General features: G+C 41.8%; 1 protein-coding gene across 1 annotated transcript in view; it reads left to right on the top strand.

Annotated features, from left to right (window-relative positions):
* fstl4 (follistatin-like 4) overlaps positions 1–22,022 on the top strand; it is a gene marked incomplete at both ends in the record, with an annotated part of 288,121 nt that overhangs the window by 15,666 nt on the left and 250,433 nt on the right. The window contains one exon of the mRNA XM_080435198.1: positions 1,632–1,665. Within this exon, the coding sequence (XP_080291324.1) occupies positions 1,632–1,665 (34 nt within the window). The remainder of the gene's footprint in view (positions 1–1,631; positions 1,666–22,022) is intronic.

Below are 22,022 nucleotides of genomic sequence, written 5' to 3'. Positions count from 1 at the left end.
AGCAACCCATTTAGTTCAGCAAGTTGGCTTACAGTGTAAGAACATACAAAAGTTTTTCCTGCATGTGTGCAAAACGTGCACAGAGCTGTCAAAAAAGCATCAAATAGCGTACCTGTATTCTTATCACTAAGGCTTAACATCCTCATAGAGAATGTGTATGACTCAACATGGTGAGGCCTGGCCTTTTGCTTGATTTGAATTTAGATTAGATTACCGTAATATTCGCACTATAAGCCGCACCTGAATATAAGCCGCAGCTGCTAAATTGAATGATTTGTACATATATAAGCCGCACTGGACTATAAGCCGCGGGTGTAAAATCCATAGATTTAGGAGGTCCCCTAGTGGCCGTTAGCTGTAAAAATCCATAGATAAGCCGCACCGTTATATAAGCCGCAGGGTCGAAAAATGGGAAAAAAGTCGCGGTTTATAGTCCGAAATTTACGGTACCTAGTCTCGCAGGGGAAATTCAGTTTTCAGCTTCACCCAGCTGATGGCTGGGGGGGGGGGGGTTAGGGATTGATTGTTTTGTTGAGGGACACTTCGACACGTAAACCAGGGTCAGGAGACGAACCGGTGACCTTCTGATTACCATAGTTCTCTCTACCCACTAAGCTACAGTATGTACCTAATGTTGTTGGTGATGTTGCTGGGGACATGTTGTGACATTGAGTGATTGAATAAAACATATGACTGTATGAAAGCTACAAATGGATGCAGACGGAGAATTCTCTCTGAAGAGACTGCACTCAAAACTCTTCTGTTGTGCCATTTATTATTGATGTGCCACTGAAAATGCGGTGATGTCGCTTTTGTCAAGCTACCCTTCAACTTCAGCTTTTGTTGTCACATCGTGAGTTTACAGTTATAGAAGTGTGGTAAAATTATGTATTGTACAACCTCAATGTTTTGCAGGATCGAAGAATAGAGAAATACAAGACAAGACAAATCTTCAAATATACTGTACATGAGGTGCATGGTCAAAATAGAAATAAAATGAGGCAGAATATGCCTCTAGTGAAAGTAGACACTAGATTTAGCAGCATATATAAATAGCAGCAGATATATCACAGTCTTTTGAGCAAGTTAGAGACATCACCTACAGTAGCAGCAGATATCAGACATGTACTGTATAAGTTCATAACCAGCTGGTAAACAACCAATAGATTAATACTTGAAAGCTACCATCTGAAAGTAGTTAAGCTACTGGGAGATGTGTAGCTAAGCTAATGCCCCCCTGCCTTTCGCACACTGACTCAATGCCAAGTATTGTTTTAAGACAGGACGGATAAACTAGCCCAAGGCATGACTCTTTTTTTCTCTTCCTCCATGTCAAATGCCATGTTCCCTCTCTCCCTTTCTCTCTCTCTCTCTCTCCCTGTCTGCCCTTTTTATTTGTAATGTTCCCTCCATCCTCCATCTCCATCTGTTTGGAGTCTACGTCCTCCTCTGTCCCTCTGTTTGTGTCTACGTCCTTGCTCTCGTCTCTGAGAGAGGAAGAAGTGTGGTGGTTCACGTGGGAGTCTGCCTGAGAGAGGCAGCAAGGGCTGTTTTTATTTTTTTTCACTCTCTCTCTTCTCTCTGCTGCAAGCCCATAATAACCACTTTTGTGTGTGTTCTCTCGTTTGCAGGAGAAGGGGAAAGCAGACGGGAGCATCGATCAAGGTGAGTACACTTACAGGTGTGTGTGTGTGTGCGTGTGAGCGCGCGCGCGCGTGTGTGTGTGTGTGTGTGAGCACGCGTGTGTGTTCAAACCAAAGAGCATTTTTCAAAATAGGCCATACTGTGTGGTACTGCCTTAACAACCCAATTGCCAAAGAAAAATGTTGCCATTTTACCTTTCTGCAAACCTCCTACATGTTGAATCTCCACGTTTCTTAACAATGTGGACCATGTCTACTCAATCGTCAGAGATTTTTTTGGCAATCTATATTTCACATATTGAATCTCCATGATTCTGTGTGTGCGCGCATGCATAAGTGCGTGTGTACTTGTATTACTACAAGTCTGCACACGTATAGTCATTGTGAGGACAATTTTCCTTGTACACAACATAAATGGTATTTTTTTATGGTTAAGGTAGTCTTACAATTATGAAAAGCTTCAGGTTGGGTTTAGGATTAGGATTAAGCATCTAGAGGTCAGGTTTAGGACTTGGAGTTAGTTGTGAGTGATTTATACTCGGTTGCAGCATGCTTGTGTTGTGCACCAAAAATAAAGGAAAGCTCACAATGCATCACAGCGCTATTTGTGATTGTAGCTTGTAGATATGCTATAGATTGGTGTGCAATGAAGTACACAGTAACTATGGCTTTGGATTAGGGTTAAGAAAAGAACAAATCTGGTAAAAATAGCATCTATAAAACTGCTGTCCTAAAATGTTGATGTCCTCACAAGTATAGCAATACCAACGTGTGTGTGTGGGTGGGTGTCAGTGAGGGGAGGTGGGGGGAACTCAGATTCCTCATTCTAAGCGACAGCCCTGACTGAAGTAATGGACAGTTACCCAGGTTGAATAATGTATATGCTGGATGAATAATTATTCAACTGTCTGCCATTTCCTCACTCAATTCCATGCCAGATATGATTAAGCACGGTTTGCTTTGCATGCGTCCCATAGGCTACTTATTCTCTGCGGCCTAAGTCAAATTATTATTTTTATTTAGATTGGCATTATTGCCAGGCATGCTAAATCGTTGGCCTGAATTGAGAATTCCTTGGCAGTATTTTGGAGTTGAGACTATATTGAGCTGAATGTGTTTGCAAACCACTGAAAGGCTGTTTTCTCTCTGGTGGGTTTTTGCAATTCTATATTCTGTAGTACCAAAACTATTTACTGAATCTTGTGATCTATTCTACAGTCTAACCATCTCATACTTTTGCTATGATTCTCTGCTTTCATATGAAATGAAAAAAACAAAAAAGCACACATTTTTAAAACCCAGCGTTTCTTTTCCAAATCCAGTCACATATACACTTTTCTCTTCAAGCTTTTCTTTTGTCTTCCATCTTGCATTCTTTATTTGTTTTTTCAGCCGTGCGACACCGTCGTACGACGGAGCACAAATTACGCCCTTTGAGAGGAACGCAGAGTAAACAGTAAAGACAGATTGAATCATAAGACAGTATAGGAGGCTGAATGTGTTCCAGAAGATGAGGTTCTCAACCATTGCAACACCTCTCGGTAGTGGCCAGGACATTTAGTTCGCCCTGTCATCTTTCATTCATAGGTTGTTTATCTCAAGATTTTCCAGAGGTTGTATATCCTGAGAGGCTGATGGTTTTTTTTAGTTTTTTTTACTCGGTCTCAGTCTTTTCTTGCAGTAGGTGTTTAATCTGAAAAGACGTTTCTTGTGTGTGACGCCGCTGGCATCTCCCGTCGAGATGATGATTTCTTTTGTTCTCCTGTGAAATAAACTTCCCGTGCTTCCTTTGTATGACATCGTCACGCCGCCTTCCCGCCTTGGCGAGTTTTTCCCTTGAAGCGCCCGTGTGACAGGGATGAAGAAGACGTGACGGGATTAGCATAGAGCTTTGCAGCAATCACTCTACGGGTGACTGCTCGCCGTTCGATGAGTGACTTCCCTCTGTAAACAGTGCATCATTGCTGTCGGGCAGAAACCTCGTATATCTCCATGTTTCAGATGTTATATGTTTAGTTTTTTCTTCCTTATTACTTTGTCATACAAGAGTCACGTAAAAGTTGCGGAAATGGCCGATCTATAAGCACGTCGCATCGGGATCGGCTATAAAACGTCGCGTTGCTATTTTCGCTGTTTATGAAAGACTTGATGAAAGTGGATTAAGTGTGCCTGTGTTTTTTTATAAATATTGAAACAATAAGAAAGTATTAACAAGAGCTTGCGACTAAATAATAAATACATTGGATCCAATCGAACACAGGTTCTTCTTTTTTTTCCCTGAAAAGTAACGGTTTTGGACATACAAGGTTTCCGTCCGACAGCGACGATATATTATACGTTGTGGTCTGGTCTCAGCCTCATCACCACTTCCAAGAACTGTGGGCTCTGTCGACTGCTTTAGTTGTATCTCGTCATCTCCTTATTTCCATGTATTACCATTCTACATAAATTGCACCTTTTGTTCTGGATTTCACTGGATGTCAGAAGTGTCAATATCCCTTAATGACTGTGTATCGCATGGTGTGCACAAACGTTCCAGTTTCAGTTCTTCATCCAGAAATGCTCTGTGCTGAAATCATAGAAATGTCTCAAACCATCCTCGTTTTCTGTACAGTTGTCAAATACCTTGAGGATTCAGTGTAGCAGCTGCCATGCAGCGTTGTTAAGGAAATGTCACAAACGTTATGTTTCTCACAGCCCCAGGAAACACACCTGGGGAGTAAAATTGGGACCAAAATATTGCAATCAGTAATCAGCAATCAGTAATGAATTAGCATATCCAAAACCCACGTTTCCATTATAACCAGAACCACCTGAATCGAGAAAAAAACTCAGGAAAAAATAGCCGATCTACAAGCTCACGTGTCGCAACGCTACACGTTGTAAGCTTGTAGATCTGCTATTTTCGCTATTTTAGAAAATTATTTGAATGTATAGCATCTGAGGGTTCCTAAAACTCAGGGTTGAGCAGGGCCCAAATTTGCCTCTGAGAACCTTATCTGAAACTAAGCCTTAGCGTATGGAAACAAATTTCACGGCACGGTTCACTAATTCCTTGTAGTGGAAAAGTGCCATTCATTATGTCTCAATTAGGGCTGTCCTCGACTAAATCCGTTCTTTGTCAACTAGTAGTCATACTAATTTGCTGACTGATTAATTACCGGTAGTTGATTAATCATCAAATCTGTATAATGGTGTTTGCTGCATGCAATCATGACCAGTCTTTTCAGGTTGATGAGATTGAGAGCTGAACATTCTAATGTTGATTTCACAATGGCTACCGACTATTGGCCTAGGCTGGTAGAATAATGCTTATATCTAGAGTTTACAAGAGATATGCTCATCATACAAATAAATCTGCACATAAAAAAAGCATTCAAATAGAATAATCGATTAACAAAGCCTTGATCGACTGAGACCAAACTGATCGATTAAGCGAGTATTCGACTCTTAGGGGACAGCCACGATGCAATAGCAAGTGAAGTATCTTCTGGTGCAGTGGTTCAAAGTGGTGTCCAGGGACCCTCAGGGTTCCTCGAGGGGGTGCCAAATGGACCCTTACAGGTCTGTAACTCTGAGATACAAATGGAACCAAATGGATCCGTAATGGGGCCATTTATACTCTCAAAGAATGAATGGGGGTCCTTGAAATTAAAACGTTTGAGAACCACTGTTCTGGGGAAACCTAGTTGAAAAGAGCGTACAAGTCTGTTTTATGCAGGGTGTGCAGGGTCCAGCTGAACTAGACTTGCCTAGTCTTGTTTGCTGGATAAACCTAGTTGTCCGGGGCGATAATTGCCTTGTCAGCTACAGTTTAGTGTCTGCATTGCTTCCTTAACACCACCTCCGGTGGAAACCATGCTGTGAACACTTTGTTAACAGCAGTGGTGGAAAGGAACTGAGTACATTTACTCACTGCTTTGGATTATGTCGAAGAGACAACTATTTATGTAGTCAAAATAATGTTTTAGTAAACAAAATGTTTTGATGGAATATATAATATACATTGCAGGAGGTAAGGGGCCACATTTCACCTTCATTATTTAATAATATAATTGAAAAACAAATTGTAGAATATTTATCGAAACAATATGCGTTACATAAAACAGAAGAAAAAACGTGAGCAAAATGTAGATGCAAAATAAAGAACAAAACAGTTGAGTTACGATCATCAGGAATAATGAGGACGTGCAAACATTTACAAAATAATTAAGGACAGTAAGAAATAAATAATTAATAGAATCAAACTAAAAAATAACTAGTCTCAAGAGGGGAATAAACCACACATTGCGCGTGGAAAATACTGTTTTTTTAACGTTTTATGTTCTCAATGTGGGGTTCAGGGACCCACAGGGGTCCTTCAGGGGGTTCCATCTTACCACTTTAACCCTATATACACTGGCTATTTGAAAATAGCCAATCTACAAGCTTTGTGGCACATTGTGAACTGTGAAATTTTCTAAACAATCTTGAAAAAAATAGAAAAATGTTGAATGTGTTTGAAACATTTTATCATCTCAAATCTTACATGGGGGTTCCCTGGGGGTCTGTGGCAAAATACATATTACTTTGGGGGTCCTTGACGTGGAAAGATTTGAGAAACACTGACATAAAATACAAATTAAATCAAGGGTAAAGGACTTTTGATACAAGTACTGTACGTTTTAAGAAATGGCCGATTTATCAAGCCTGAGCTCCTCAGGCAGGTCGTTCCAGAGGCAAGGAGTCCTGACAGCAGACCTGGATTAAACTTGACACAGAATGACAACTATGAATGTATGAAGGTTAAAGAAAAACACTAGAGAACCAGAAATAATGGGGCATGGCTTTGGATCAACTCTCTGTAGTAGGTCCATGAATTTTTAATACCCACCTAGAACTGAAATCCCAAGTTGAGAGAAAAACAAAGAGAGAAAGAAAAAGGTTTTCTTCTGGGTTTTGCACGATAGTACAGAACTCGAAGAACGGTGAAAGAAAAACGACAAAGTATTGTGTCAGGTACAACGATGACAAGCGTCTGCCATGACATTAATACCCCTTTCATTGTACAAAGCATCCTAGTATCAGCGTTGTTGTTCCCCCCCGTTTCAGAGCGGCTTTGGACAAGTATCACTACATGGATGCTGTCAATCCCAGAGGTTTTCATTTGTTTTAGCCCTTACCCGCCCCGCCCCAGGGTAAGTTGATTGACAAGTGGAATAACGCTATTGTTATTCCCCCACTAGCGCTGGAGAGGAAAGGAAAGCTACATGCACGTGGGGCACGTGCACGCACACGCACGTACCCAATGCTTGCACACAAACACATAGGCTACACACATTTGTCAGAGAAGCCAATATGTTCTTGGCCTTCAAGGTATTTTCTTAAAGCTAGTGAGAGCCAGTGAAACATTGAGAACAGGAAGCTGTCATCTGATCTTAAGAGGAGGGACAGCGAGTGCATTTTCCGGCAGCGGAAGCTGCCGCGGAGCTGCTGGCTGCGGAGTAGCGGGCTACCGGCGGGAGAGCGGCGGGAGAGTGGCGGGATGCCGGCGGCGGAGCAGCAGGTGCCGGGAGGCGGGGCAGCAGCAGCGGCAGTTTCCTATGCCTAAACCTAACCCTAACCTCAGTAAAACTATACCTAAACCTAACCCTAACCTCAGTAAAACTATACCTAAACCTAACCCTAACCCCTAACCCTAACCTCAGTAATATTTTATTACAAGGATTATTAGGCTACAGTCCTACTGATTCCGCGCTGCCGCTCCTCCGCCGGCAGCTGCCGCTCCTCCACCGGCAGTTCCGCGGCAGTTCCGCGGCAGTTCCGCGGCAGTTCCGCGGCTCGCTCCTTCTGCTTAAGAGACCGAAAAGTGCACTCCAGTGTTCCCAAAATGTATTTTGAAATGCTAACCTGCTAGCTAGTGTCGTGTAAAATAGGTGCCAATATGCGGGCTACCAGGCTAGTAGTTGTAATAAAGTAGAGGAAGAGAAGAGGCGTCAGGTTTCCAGGTTCTGATCATTTATTCAGCATTCAACGACAAACAAACAGCATCATTTCAGAGAACCAGGGGCAGGAGCCCCTGAGCTCCACCAGCAGCCTCACGGCGTGTGAGAGTGTGACCATTCTGAGTTAGATTTCATTCCCCTTTTTAAACACTGTAGCTCCACATTTGAATACAGACTGTTCATGTAGGGTGGGGGAGAGCCCCCACCTGTTGATTAAGGAGATCTTTGAACATTAGCAAATGGTACAGATTAGCAAGTGCCTGAAGGAAGGGAGTGGAGACAATGTCCCAGACCCTGTGTCTTTCAGGTTGACAAAAGGCAATGTAAATCGTACTTCACACCTAGCCAGGCTAGGCTTCCTCTTGAACAACAGGTCACTTGAATAGCCCAAAAGTGCAGACAGTTAGACTGTGTCTGTCTACAACACATTATTATATTCTCTTACTTAGTATAATAACTTTAGTATCATTTCTTTATATGTTTTGACTTGCACACTGTTCAATAACTATAAGCCATAAGGGCAATATACCATACTAGCTAGCTAGGCTTTGACTTATTTGATGTCAAGTATATAATATTAGTAGTACGGTATATTAGTGTATATTAGCGGAAATGAGGAGATAACACGACAGCCGTTATATTTTCAACTCATTTTCAGAGCTTCTGAAGTAGACTGTTAAGCGGAACATTTGAAAATTGTTGGAGCCAACACGTCAGTCTTCTCAGCTTAAGCCCTAGCTTAAGTGATTATGGGCACATAAATGGTTACTGTTGGCCAACCCAAAGTTCCTTCAAAGCTGGAACCAGACCTCCTGCTCAGTGATGGGAGACTGTCACAAAATGTTAAGTCCACAAAATGTTGAGCTATGTGCTTTGCAAGGTGTACAGCTGGCGTTTATAAATCCGCACTAAAAGCTGTGTCTTCCACAGCGGCAGGTTGGAAATCTCTGTAGGTATTAAAGTCGTTAGACACGACAATTATGCTTTATGTCAAGAGAGAGAAACTGTGTTTGTGTGTGTGCTACAGTGGTGGAAAGTAACTAAGTACATTTACTTAAGTACTGTACTTAAGTAAAGTTTGGAGGTATTTGTACTTTATTTGAGTATTTCCAATTTCCAATACTTTTACTTCTACTCCACTACATCTCAGAGGCAAATATTGTACTTTTACTCCACTACAATTATTTGAAAACTTAAGTTACTAGTTGCTTTTCAGATATCAATTATTATATTATGAAACATACAATAACCACTTCAGCCCTATTTTATACCTAGGCTATTTGAAAAGAGCCGATCTACAAGCTCACAACGTGTCGCATCGCGACGTGTTGTGAGCTGGTAGATCTGCTATTTTCAAATATTTTGGTACTTTTACTTTTGGTACATATTTTGATGCCAATACTTTTGCACTTTTACTCAAGTAAATGTTTTATTCTGGACTTTTACTATTCTGGACTTTTTACTTGTAACAGTAACAGAGTATTTCTATATTGCAGTATTGGTACTTTTACTTGAGTAAAGAATTTCACCACTACCACTGGCGTGCTAGCTTTTCAGGTGTCTGTATGGTTTCCTGTGCGTTCCGTGCGTGCGTGTCAGAAGGAGCACACAGCTACTGACAGAGTGATCTATTGAGATGTGTGTGTGATCAACAGGATGCAGTCCTACATGTGACCTACTGCCAGGCTTGCAACCACATTGTAAATTGCAGTCAGTCACATGGTCGGCCCTCTCAGGTGGTCTCGCGTAGAAAACCATTAGTCATGACTCTGAGGAAGATGCAGTAGCATCGAAACGTCAGTCGTTGTCTTTTGTACTTGGCAAAAAGAGGCTTATTGTCTGACCTGCATGGCTCAGGCGCTGCAGAACTCCCTTTCTTGTAGAAAACTAGCTGTAAGAAAAAGAAACCTACGCCGTTATTGAAACCATCCTGATACCATATCCCATTTGAAGGACCACCCTAAAGTATTTGCATTGGTTCGGCAATGCTTTTATTTATTTATTTTCCCCTGAACTGTTTCCACCCAGTTTTAGCCCATTCATTGAATTTAAAGTCACCAGATGTATCAGATCGTCTGGCTACGTGAGACTCAAGTCTCAGGTGACTACAGGTTTGAAGATTAAGCTTTACATCGGATTGTATCTGTTGAATGCACTTGTGCTGACCCAAAATGTTCTATAGATCACTGACAAATAATGAGTGTGATGATCGTTCTCTTTTTTTAATTTTGCTTCGCACAATGTACAATACTATTTGGCCTAGAAACCCTGACCCCCGCTCATCAGCTATAGTCTGCGTAGTCTAAAAGAAAACTGAGCAAAGCACTGGAAGCGAGGCGGGGAGAGAAAACACCTCCGCAAGTGAGCATAAAAACTCCATGAGATGTCTTCTCGGTGCGAGAGCAATCTCTTTGACTTCGAACGCTTTTGTGTGTTTTTTCCCCTCCACGTGCAATGTGTGGTTTATTCCCCTCTTGAGACTAATTATTCGTCGCCGGTTTGCATGCTAAACGAGAGCCGCTGTCAGGAAAAGACATGCAAATGCATTTCACGGGTGTGTTATCCTGCTTCCCGCTCTGCTCTTGTTGTCTTGGAAGATGATCAGTGCACCTCTCTGGGATCGGCTGTCTGCTGATGCCACTGCCGTCGGCGGGGCTGCTGCCTCTTCTGCTCTCCATCTCTCTCTTAATTCTCTCTCTCTCTCTCTCTCTCTCTCTCTCTCTCTCTCTCTCTCTCTCTCTCTCTCTCTCTCACACTTTTCCTATTTTCCCTTCTCTAAGAAGCCCACTACTGTTTCTGCCATACCGTCTCTCTCTGGCAGAAACCTTGTATCTCTATAATTCCACTCTTTAGGTTTTTTTCCCCCCAGTTAATATATTAATGCTCTACTACATTATCTTATAAAAGAGTTACACAAAAGTAGCAAAAATCACGATCTACAAGGTCACAACACGGCGCATCGTGTTGTGATCTTGTAAATCTGCTATTTTCGCTATTTCTGATTTAAAAAAAAAGTTAAAGTAGTTAATTCTGTCTGTGGGCTTTATAAACATTGATCCAATGAAAAGTATCAACAAGAGATGTGACCAAATAATAACTACATACATTTTCTGGAGGTTTATACATTTCCTGGAAAGTAACAGATTTGGACATACAAGATTTCCACCCGACAACGACGATATTCTCTCTCTCTCTCTCTCTCTCTCTCTCTCTCTCTCTCTCTCTCTCTCTCTCTCTCTCTCTCTCTCTCTGACATGCCTCGACTCCCTCTCTCTCTCCCCTGTCTCTCTCGCAGCTTTTGCGTGACAAGCCGTATATAGTCATGTCCGTGCTCTTCACTCTGAGATGGTGGCATTAATTAAATTGGCCCAGTTTTGCCTGCAAAACACAGATGTTTCCCCGGAAAATTGCTTTGACACGGCACACAGCACGCGGTAGATATCCAGCCGTCAGCCACAGAAATCCTATTCGTTACCAGCACATGGCAAACATGCATGATGCGCACACCACCACATCGGCAGGAAAATAACATACATTAACCACTTAAGCGCTATTCGAAAATAGCCCACATTGTGAGCTATTGTAGATCTACTATTTTAGAAAGATGTTTGTGCTTTTACTTAGTATATAGTGTATTGGTAACATTAGTTTAGTACTTTTACTCAAGTAAAAAAATGTATACAGGCCTTTTACTTGTAACAGAGTATTTTTGTAAGTAGTAATATTAAGTAAACCGGCAATGCGCTATAGCTCCTCCTTCCACTGTTTGTTATTGTTGTCGCATAGGTCCATAATTATGTAAAACTGAATATTGCACATTCATCTTCATGAGGCGTGGTGATTAATTTGGCCTTGAGTGGTTAATTTATGAACCCATGCGGAGGCCTCATCAGGGTTCGTTACCGTCACAAATTAAACAATGGGAAGAGGCAAAGCCAGTTAGGCAGTCCTGTGGTTCATTTAGACGGTAATTGGGTGAGAATTAGATGGGACAAGCTTGACAGAGAGACTGCTCTAACAAGCCACGGACGACTAGGGAGGAAGACGGCGGGGTGTCAGTGTCTTATTCCACAGATTTTCCCAACCTTTTTCATGTCAAGGACCCTTAAATTATTATGTATTTGGCTGCAGACCCCCATCTGAGAATATTTCGTGCCAGGGACCCCCAGAATAGAAGATGTGTGTTAAAAAAAAAAGTCAAGATGATTCAAGATGTAAAAAAAAAAAAAGGGATTTTTCTAAAGAAGTAAAAAAATGAATAAATAAAAATACCAGATGTACAAGCTCGCAGCACGGCACAAAGTGGTTAAAATGATTGTGATGCTAAATTAACTACTTTTGCTGGGGGCCCCCTGGTACCCCCCCCCCCCCCCCATAAAGGAAAATACAATGATCTTTGTCATCTGTCACACATATGGAAATGTCTGAATTCATCCAGCTTTGTCAAAACAACAAAGAGAGGGATTGGGTGAATTGATTAAATTTTTTCATTCACATCTGCTCGTAAACACTTTAGAATGTTGAGATTTATTAACCACCCCATGTACCATGTATCTGAAGAATAGTGACAATAGCCGATCTACACATAATCGGCTATCCACACTCAACACATAATGACCTTGTACAGTAGATTTTCAGTCTTTGAAAGAATTGTAAGTGTTTTTGCCCACAATAGCTACACCAGGTTGAAAGTGGCTTGCGGCTGCCATGTTATTATTATTACTTTTTGTGATCTGTAAATTCCACTGCCGCGTGAAACCATAACACCTCTTTCTTCTGTGTCTCTCACACACACACACACACACACACACACACACACACACACACACACACACACACACACACACACACACACACACACACACACACACACACACACACACACACACACACACACACACACACACACACACACACACACCCGCAGGCTGTTGCATCCAATCAGTGGCCGTCCTGATGACTACATCCACAAAGTGCCTCCTCAGAGGTACAGGCGACCGTGTGCACGCACACGGAAATAAGTGATTCATGGAGCTGCATCTAGGCTACAGCAGCAGGCTGCAGGTAACAAATTAATGGAGAGGAGAAGTAGGGTGAGAGGCAAAAAGAGGAGGTGGAGAATTTGTAGGGGGGGGGTTGGGAGTTGGATGTATGGATGGGAAGGAGGAGGTGAGAGATTAAAAAAGTGGTAGAGAGAGAGAGAGAGAGAGAAGGGCGGATGCGCATAGAGAGCGATCATCTAACTGTTTATTGGAGGCTGAAGAGGCGATCATTAAATCACAAAGCAAGAAACAGAAAATCCCACCCACGTTTACATTGTCTCTAAGCCAGGAGCCCTCCCTCACACGTTCGAAGCAACACGCTTGCCTTGCACAGGAGGCTGCAAGCATCTATTGCTGGATATTAGGTGAAATGTGCCTTTTATCACTTCGCTCGCACTTTGCTCCCCGTGTTTTTCTTCTCTCTGGCGTGCGTGGGAGGTGTGTGTGTGTATAGCACATGGATGTGTGTAACTGGGTGGATGGATGGATAGATAGATAGGAGTGTAGGATACATTCATATTCCATACACGCATTTTGCAGACACTTCATATGACTCAGACACACACGCACGCACACACACGCATATCCACATGAACGTGTGCATAATGTGTGCATGCAGACACATACTGTGCTATACCGTACCTAAACAGCCTTCGGCTAGGTGTAGAGCTGACCCGGTGGTCTCGTACTGAAGATTACGCTCTGTCTCCCGGAGACATCCCATATAATTAAAACAAGCAATAAGGATCATTTCACTGCAGGTAGTCGTAATTCATTATCAGAATGTCACATCATGAATCTCCATGAAATATGATTTCATTACGCTGTCCAACAATAAAGACTACTCACCATAAAGTTCATAAAATACCGACCTGGAAACCACTGAGCCGTTGGGGCTTTAATCAGAATAGTAAAATATAATAGGATTTGCTGCTTTGCCCCCACGTCATATAGACTTGCTAATACATTTACACTATCTTCTGCAAGTGCAGTTATACACGTTTGTGATTCGCGTCATAAATCGGGGCTCCCTCTCTCTCTTGCAGTCATCTTGTACCCCCCCCCTCCCCCTTTTTTTTCTCGATCGAGGCGAGAGTTATGGCCCCGTCTGGTATTTGACTTTCCCTCCCTGTAATTTAATCAAGGAGCAGCCTGAGTTTTGCACCGCGATCATTTTCACCCAAAAGTCTGAAAGTCAAAGACAAAGGGTCCAGTGCAGTACGTGGTATGGGTGTAAGCTGTGTGCCGAGCGTGTCCACACACACTGCTGAAGGACTTAAGGAGGGCGCATGTGCCCCCTGGGGGATGGAGATGAACTGATGGTGGCACTCCGAACAGCACTTTGCTCCAACTGGCAGAGGCTACAGACAGTGTGCATGTTTGGACATTAATGCTAGGACTTGCGCACACACGCACGCACGCACGCACGCACGCACGCACGCAGAGACAGGCCCAAAAGAGTGAGGCCAGGTTGTAAGTATTTACTTATAATATAGTGAAAATAAATACAAATAAACCACGACAGGGCAAATCGGGACCGATGCAAAGCCATTAGCTACTTAGGAGCCAAATCAATAATTTGACATGAAATAGTGATTTACAATTCAGTGTATTAGCTTGTAAGTCTCTGCTTCCATAGCAACATAAACAGAGGCACAGGGCGCTGGTCTGTTGCTGTCAAATAACCTATGTCCAAATGCTGTGATTAACCAAACCGAACATGCATTGAATGTTCAACATGTATTAATGCACATACGCGTGTGCGCGCGCACACACACACACACACACACACACACACACACACACAGCAGCATACAGATGCACACATGCCTCAAAAGGATAAGACCAAAAAAGGCCCTTATGGGGTGTGTGTGAGTGTGTGCGTGTGCGTGCGGGTGTGCGCACGTGCACGCCGTAGAATTCTTTAGGGAGGACTTAAAATTAACAATAGCGCTAATAGACTTGAGGCTTGCAGGTAGCCCTTTCCACATAAAAGCTTCAGAGTATGAACAAAATACATCTCTCCCATTCAGCTCTTGAATCGGCTTCCTCTGGAACTTGGAAAAGTATAGTTGAATTAATATTTGGGTAGTACATTGTTTGCAATCCTGTGAATTATACGCATTTTAATATGGGATACGCTCTCCTCCTCGTCGAGCCACTTGAGGCTGATGAAAATGAGAAGGGACGATGTGTTCTGACTGTGATGAGAGTTTTAAGGATCAGTCTAACTAATTTATTTTGTGAGCTCTAATTTCTTTTTGAGGATCTTGAGTAGGCTTGTGTAGCAGAATGTGCAGGCACAGACAAAGTGACATTGAACAAGAGCCCCTGCCAATATTTCAAGAGCACTTCTATCTATTAAGGTGGATTTTCTAGCCAGAATTCTTATTTTTGATTAATCTTTGATTTACCTTTGATATAACTTTCAGTGTCATTCTCTGGGAATTAAGTAACTTCTTCCTTGGCTGTAACTTCAGAGTCACCTGCTACCACTCTGAACCGAGAGGACTTCTTTAGTTTAGCGCCGCACACCGTGTTAATGCTCTCAAAATAATGTATTAACAGAGCGGTAAAACACATTTCGGCCTCTGTGGCCTTCGTCAGGCACACACACTGTTCAGTACACCTGACGAAGGCCACAGAGGCCGAAATGTTTAATAAATTCTATTAATAAATTCTATTAATAAATTATTTTGGGAGCATTAAGACGGTGTGCGGACCTCCTCTTTCTTTACAGTTTATCTATTCTGATCCAGCACTTTTTGAAATGCTGGGATATGCGTGCACCTCTTGACCGCTTTAGACTAATTTCAAAGGAACCCCATAACTCTGAGAGTGTACAAACGGAACCAAATCCCTTTGGAACCCCTTCAAAGAACCCTGTTGATCCCTGCCTGGACCCCACTTCGAGAACCACCGGTTTAGCATTAGATCCAAAGAGTATCAACTCTGTTTAGCGGAGATGTAGAGAGAGATTTGTCGTGAGCTGAATTATCAGCAAAAAGGAACAGGTTGCAATCATTGGCTGACTTCATGTCATTTACACACAACAATCCTCCACGTGTTAGTAAGCCTTTTTCAGACTGGCAGCCCAAATCTGATTCACTATCTAGATTGGAGTCGGATTGGTCTGGCGGTCTGAACAAGTTAAAGGAGGGTGATTTTTTTTGGTTAAAACAAAACGTTTTTTGTTAAAGGTCCTGTACATTTTCAGTAATTTTATTATCGAAGTTTCAGTCTGAAATGACCTTGCAACCAATCAGAAGGTCCCATCCCTTCAGGCTATGGCACGGTAGAACCTCACTCATGTGGTGCACCAGCCTGATCTCATTGCACGGATCCAGTGCACTTCATTCCGTGGATAGTCGCCTAGAAACCCCGAAATTGCGTGCATATGTACGGCGAGTCCCACGGTGGGCGTAACCAGTCGCAAGCAGTCCCCACAACAAAATTTACGATTCTGTGCCTATCGGTACATAACTCAAACGGCGCTGAGTAGGCACAGGCGAACGTCAAAACGGGTGACAGTCGAACGGGTGACAGTTCGCCTGTGACTGCGCGCCTCCGTCATGGTTTAGTCACAATGGGGGAGATGCGAGGCGGCTATGCACGGAATTTCGGGTTTTTCCGTGTCTATTCACGGAATTTCAAAAACTTCAAAAACGTTCAAAGAGAACGTTTCCTCTGGAGATCGGGTTGGGTGCACACAGTGTTATTGTGTGTAGCCTGCAGGCACACGGCTGGCCAAGGGAGATGGAGACGGCCACCGTGCAGAATGTTTGTTACCAAGTTGCTTATTGGCTGCTAACCTAAAATGTTTTCAGATACATATTTTAATGTGCTTATTAAGTTTACAATGAGTAATACACCGTCTGGACGTCATCTTGAATGAGATAAAAAAAACGCGTAGTTCTGTAATTAAAATCAGCTGTGTTTGGAGGAACATGCAGCTATGGGAATCACACAGGTGAATGTAATCAAGATTCATTTATATTCATGGGAGTGTGTCTATGTCATCACACAGCATGTTTTCGTTCACAGGAAGTAATTAAGATTGGCTTTTTAGGGACTTTTGATATAAAAATACACAAATTGTTTTTAATTTTTTTGGGGGGAATCTATTGTTAGGTATGCCTATATGATGACCACGGATATGCTCTAAAATTGTGAAAAAACATATTTTTCATTTCACTAGACCTTTAAAGGGTTAAAACACAATATTCTGATTGTAATCCTTGCTAGTATGGAGCGTGTGTTCAGCAACAGGAGTCTCCCTGTCTCTCCAGCTCTTTAATAATAAAAAATACAAATACATTTTCAGGTAGGTGACAACATTTCAGCCAATCAGGAGAGAGTACCCATTTATCAGCTTAATTTTTGTAGTGTTCCAGTTCCAATTTTGCCTGCTCATTTCTGTGAGTCATCACTTCCAATTTCACTTGTTTAATCTGTATCCTGTCTGAGTTCTCTATCCTGATTGGATAAAATTGGTATCCCGACCTGAAAATGCATTTTCGGTTTAATTAACACATTGAGTGCCAGAGGTTTTATTAAATCCAGTGCCAGCGTTTCTTACCGTTTACGCCGATCATTTTAGATCTGCAGAAGCCACCACGAGGACCCGGATGTAAACAAAGGGTGTCTGGGCGATGGCCGAGGGTCCCGTCTAACGACTGGAACAATAATATTTCTACCCCGATCCGCCATTGCAGAGTGATCGCCTTGCTTGTTTTGACCACTGTAAAAAAGTATGGAGATATGGACCTTTTTCTCAAGATCCTATCATTGGAGTGGACGGAAGTGAGGTTTTTTGGACTGACGTCACAGCCGTCCATTCCATTTTAAAGGGTCCTAGGATCATTCCTAAGTTGCGTTATAGTGCCCCTTGTGGAAAACAAAACAAAACAAAGATTCTCGTTTATGGCACTCGACGGGTGTATTTGCAAACACAAAGATTCTTGTGTTTGGCACTCAATGTGTTAAGAGCTGGAGAGACTCCTGTTACTGAACACTGAACACTCTATAGCAATAAGTACTATCAAATATAGAGCTATCACTTATTTTAACCAAAGTATATCACTTACCCTTATTATTTAAATCTGATTAGCAAAAATCTGTTTCAATGTTTGTTTGTTTTTTTGCTGTTCAGACTGCATAAAAAAACAATGTGATTCCAATCTGGATAGGCTACACATCGGATTTGGGCTGCCAGTGTGACCAGTATCTTAGTATTGTGGTAAGACAAGTGCACATGGTTCATAAACACCACTTGTTCTCTGCCCCCCAAGTCGGACCTCACCCACTGCTAAGACACGCGCACGCACACGCGCACGCACACGCGCACACACACACGCACACGCACACACACACACACACACACACACACACACACACACACACACACACACACACACACACACACACACACACACACACACACACACACAGCTGCTTGAGATATCACTTGAGATATCGCTGTTTCACGATGCATTAGTATTTAGCACAGCTAAATGGAGTTAATGTGACAGCTATTTGCGTACCTCGAGAGTGAAAAAAAAGGTGCCATTTCACATTCAACAGTTTATATAATACCCAAAATGTGACCGCTTTTTCTATTTACATCTCTCCGTAAGTGTACTAAATGTGTAGTGTAATCTGATTATTCTCTTTACTCAAACTTTACAGAATGTAATAAGAATGTCATTTACACGTGTGGTTGGCTACTCCTCAAATATGATCACATGTTGTACGCCACTATCTGCCGTGCTCCTCGCGTTCAAGTTTAACTTAATGCATGTGCATTATAACACAACTTGCGTCTGGTTCTCTGCTTTAACACAAAGGAAGGACCGCCCCCCCCCCCACAAAAAGAGTAAGAAAGAAAAGGGAAAAAAAGAAAATAAACCTACATAGACTATGTACACAATATACTCATAAAGTAGGCTATGTATACACGACACAATATGAAACTACTCTATACAACAATGTGGGTGTGAAACAGGTGGTGTGCGATTTGATGCTACGGTGACATTTTCTTTTTTTATTCAAGGAGTGAGAACAGAACTTGAACAGCACAAGTAGGACTTAATGATGTTTTGGGCTTTCCTTTTGCAGCTATGGAGTTGTGTTACAGTAGTAGCTCTGAACCAATGATTTCAGCTACTGTCTTATACAGTTCTTAGCAGTCTGCAGTCCTGAGTGTAACAGATCTCTACATGAGCAGTCAGGGTGCCAAACCCCCCACTGTGATGCAGCCTGTCGGAACGCTCTCAATGCTACAGCGATAAAAAGTTCAAAAGAGCTTTTACTCATCACAAAACTCCGGAGACACTTCTTCAGAAAGTACATTGTCTGCTGTGAGTTCTTGAGGATGCCTTGTTATCTGCACATCCTGAACAGTGTACAGTGAACAGCAAGGTTATTACAGTTAACTAAAACTAAACTGTTTAGTTGTTGTGTACTTACAAAATGAACACAAAAAAACATACAGAAAATGTTCCACATAACAAGTATGACGAGGCATAATGCGATGTTAACATGACTGAGTTCATTGCCTTCAAAAAGTGGTTTTGTATTGTTTGTAGTTTGTATTGTAATACCTATTCTGAAGTTCTTAAATCTTGACCCTTACAAATACCCCCATATTTGTAAGTGACAATATATATATATGTGACTGCTACTGGTGAGACCTTCCCCAAGTCGCCAGGTGAGAAAGACTAGATAATCACGAATTAAATTAGATTATTATTTTTTTTTTTTCATATTAACACAGTTCTTTAAACTAAATGTATTTAAACAATACCAACGAGAAAACCCACTTTTGAAACTAACTGAAACTACACTGAACAACTAATGGAAAATCCAAGACTATAATAACTGTGGTGCACAGTGGACCACAGCACCCATGAAGTCTACTATTTATGTTTATGTCTCAATCTTTACTGCCAGCCCCATCAGCAACTGAAGGCTTTATGAGCTGAAAGCAAAAGATACTGACTTAAAGTCAAATTATTTGCTGCTCTGCTCTACTCCCTCTCTCACTCCCCCCCATCTTTCTCTCTCTCTCCCTCTTTCTCTCTCTCTCCAACCACTCCCACTCCCACAGCAAATATGAACACACACACACACACACACACACACACACACACACACACACACACACACACACACACACACACACACACACACACACACACACACACACACACACACGCTCTCTCTGGTGCCTGGCTGGGGTTTGACAATAAGTTATTGAGATGGGCTTGGGGACCAACGAGGTCCTCGGCAGCACTTTGTCACACACTGCAGAGGACAAGGCGTATTTGCATACCTCCAGGGAAGAGGAGATATTAATAAGATGCTGTCACGTTCGCTTTATAAGACTTAGTAAACACACACTCAGTCTAACATACCTGTGTTGTACAGATCTGGTGTCACTGACACAATTCTTTAATTTATTCGATTTTATTTTTGTCTTTCGTACGGAGTGCCTCTGCAGTATAGGCTAGCCGTCTGTGTTGTTTTTTTCTATACCTACTTGTAATATTTAACATTATTTTTTATAATGGAAGTCAATGGGCCTCTGACTGAGCTGAAATCTTACCAAAAAGATTCGTCATAGATAGGTTATAGACCACTGTTTCTAAACCTGTGGGCCGGGGAACACCGTACGGTACGTTTTCTTTAAAACCTTGAAAATGTTGTTTTCATTGGGATAAATAGGAACTTAAGTATATAAATCCAAGCTGGAACATAATCGATTGATTGATCATTAAAATAAACATGCTCTGAATATGGGTTGGCCGCAAAAACGTGTTTGAGATTTTCAAGTGGGCCCTGATCCAAAAAAGGTTGGTCCCGGGAGGACATCAAAAGTCTCTTTTGGGTATCGAGCTAAAAAGGTTTGGGAACCACTGGTATAGAAGACTGATGTCACAGGCTGATCATTTGAAGTCCTAGAGCCACATTGGAGCCACACTGTTCTTATGTCCATGTCACAATCCACATCATTAATGTTTACGTTCTTTATTTTATTTTCTGTTCTACATAGTAAAATCTGCAAAGAGTGCACAAATGGAACCAAATGAACCTTCATTTGGTTCCATTTGTATACTCTTTGAGGTTCATTTGGTTCCATTTGTACAGTCTTTGCAGTTAAATGAACACTGGAATTGTACTGTGTTGTTCTTAGATTGACTGTAATATTATCATTTTTCATATAGTTTTTAACCTGTATGTTTTAAACTGTTTTTATATTGAGCTTTGCACTTTCTTAATGACGTCTTGTCTTTTAATAGCACTGAGTTTTAGAGCTGCTCCCTCAATGTCATTGTACTGTACACAATGACAATAAAGAGTTTCAGATTTATGATGTTACGTTACGCTACATTACGCTACATTACACAACATTACCCTACTTTGCGTTGCGTTGCGTTGCGTTAGAATGCTGCTCATTTGATGTGCTATGGATATTGTATTTCAAGTCACCTTCCTGTGTTACTGTCTGGACATTCTGTCGTTTCAGGGCAACATGGCAGCTGTCATGTTAGGTTTGATAGATTTGTGACACGTTGTGAAGGTTACAGTCAAGGTTTGCCGTCAAGTGCATGTGCAAATAGAGAGATAGAGAGAGGATTGGTATGTAATATAAACCCTGTAAGCTTTTGCCAGTTGGTACAATATGGAAAGAATAACATGAGTGCTATACAGAACATGTTGAAACTCCCAATGTTATTAGAGGCATACATGGGAGAGGTGAGCAATTTGCTATAATATCGATATTGTGTAATGAGACTAGATATTGTCTGTTATATCTGATTTTTTATGAATTAGTTATAAAAAGTGTTGCCTTTTCCTTCTTTTAAAGACATGACTGTTCTAGCAGTTCTATTATTTGCTTTTTTCCACTCCACTCAGTTATTATAAAGGCAATGCATTACTGATTATTATTTATCAAAAATCTCTTAAGTCATACCCACAATATCATCACAATATCTAAATATTAAGGTATAGTGATTTGATTTTGTCCATCCAGCCCTGTTACTCTACATGCAGGAACATTCCCTCAAATGTTCCAGAAATGACAAAAGCCACAAACACCTGGGAAGTCAGAGACACATTTTCCTTCCACCTGAATGGTAACAATGACTAACAGTAGACAGGAGGGAACCTCAGACAGACCAGAGACAGACACCTAGCTGTCACTGTCACTGTGATCACCATAACCTTAACTGCACTGATCCGTCTGTAGGTGACACTGTGTGTAACTGGGAACTCTGAGAGAAAAATACATATTTAAACACACAGTGACAATGTCATATATCTATCCATTTGCAGCTTTCCGCTCACGT

This window comes from Gymnoscopelus braueri (genome assembly GCF_963280865.1).
Source record: "Gymnoscopelus braueri genome assembly, chromosome: 8".
Lineage (NCBI taxonomy): Eukaryota > Metazoa > Chordata > Actinopteri > Myctophiformes > Myctophidae > Gymnoscopelus > Gymnoscopelus braueri.
This window is presented reverse-complemented; position numbering and strand designations above follow the sequence as displayed.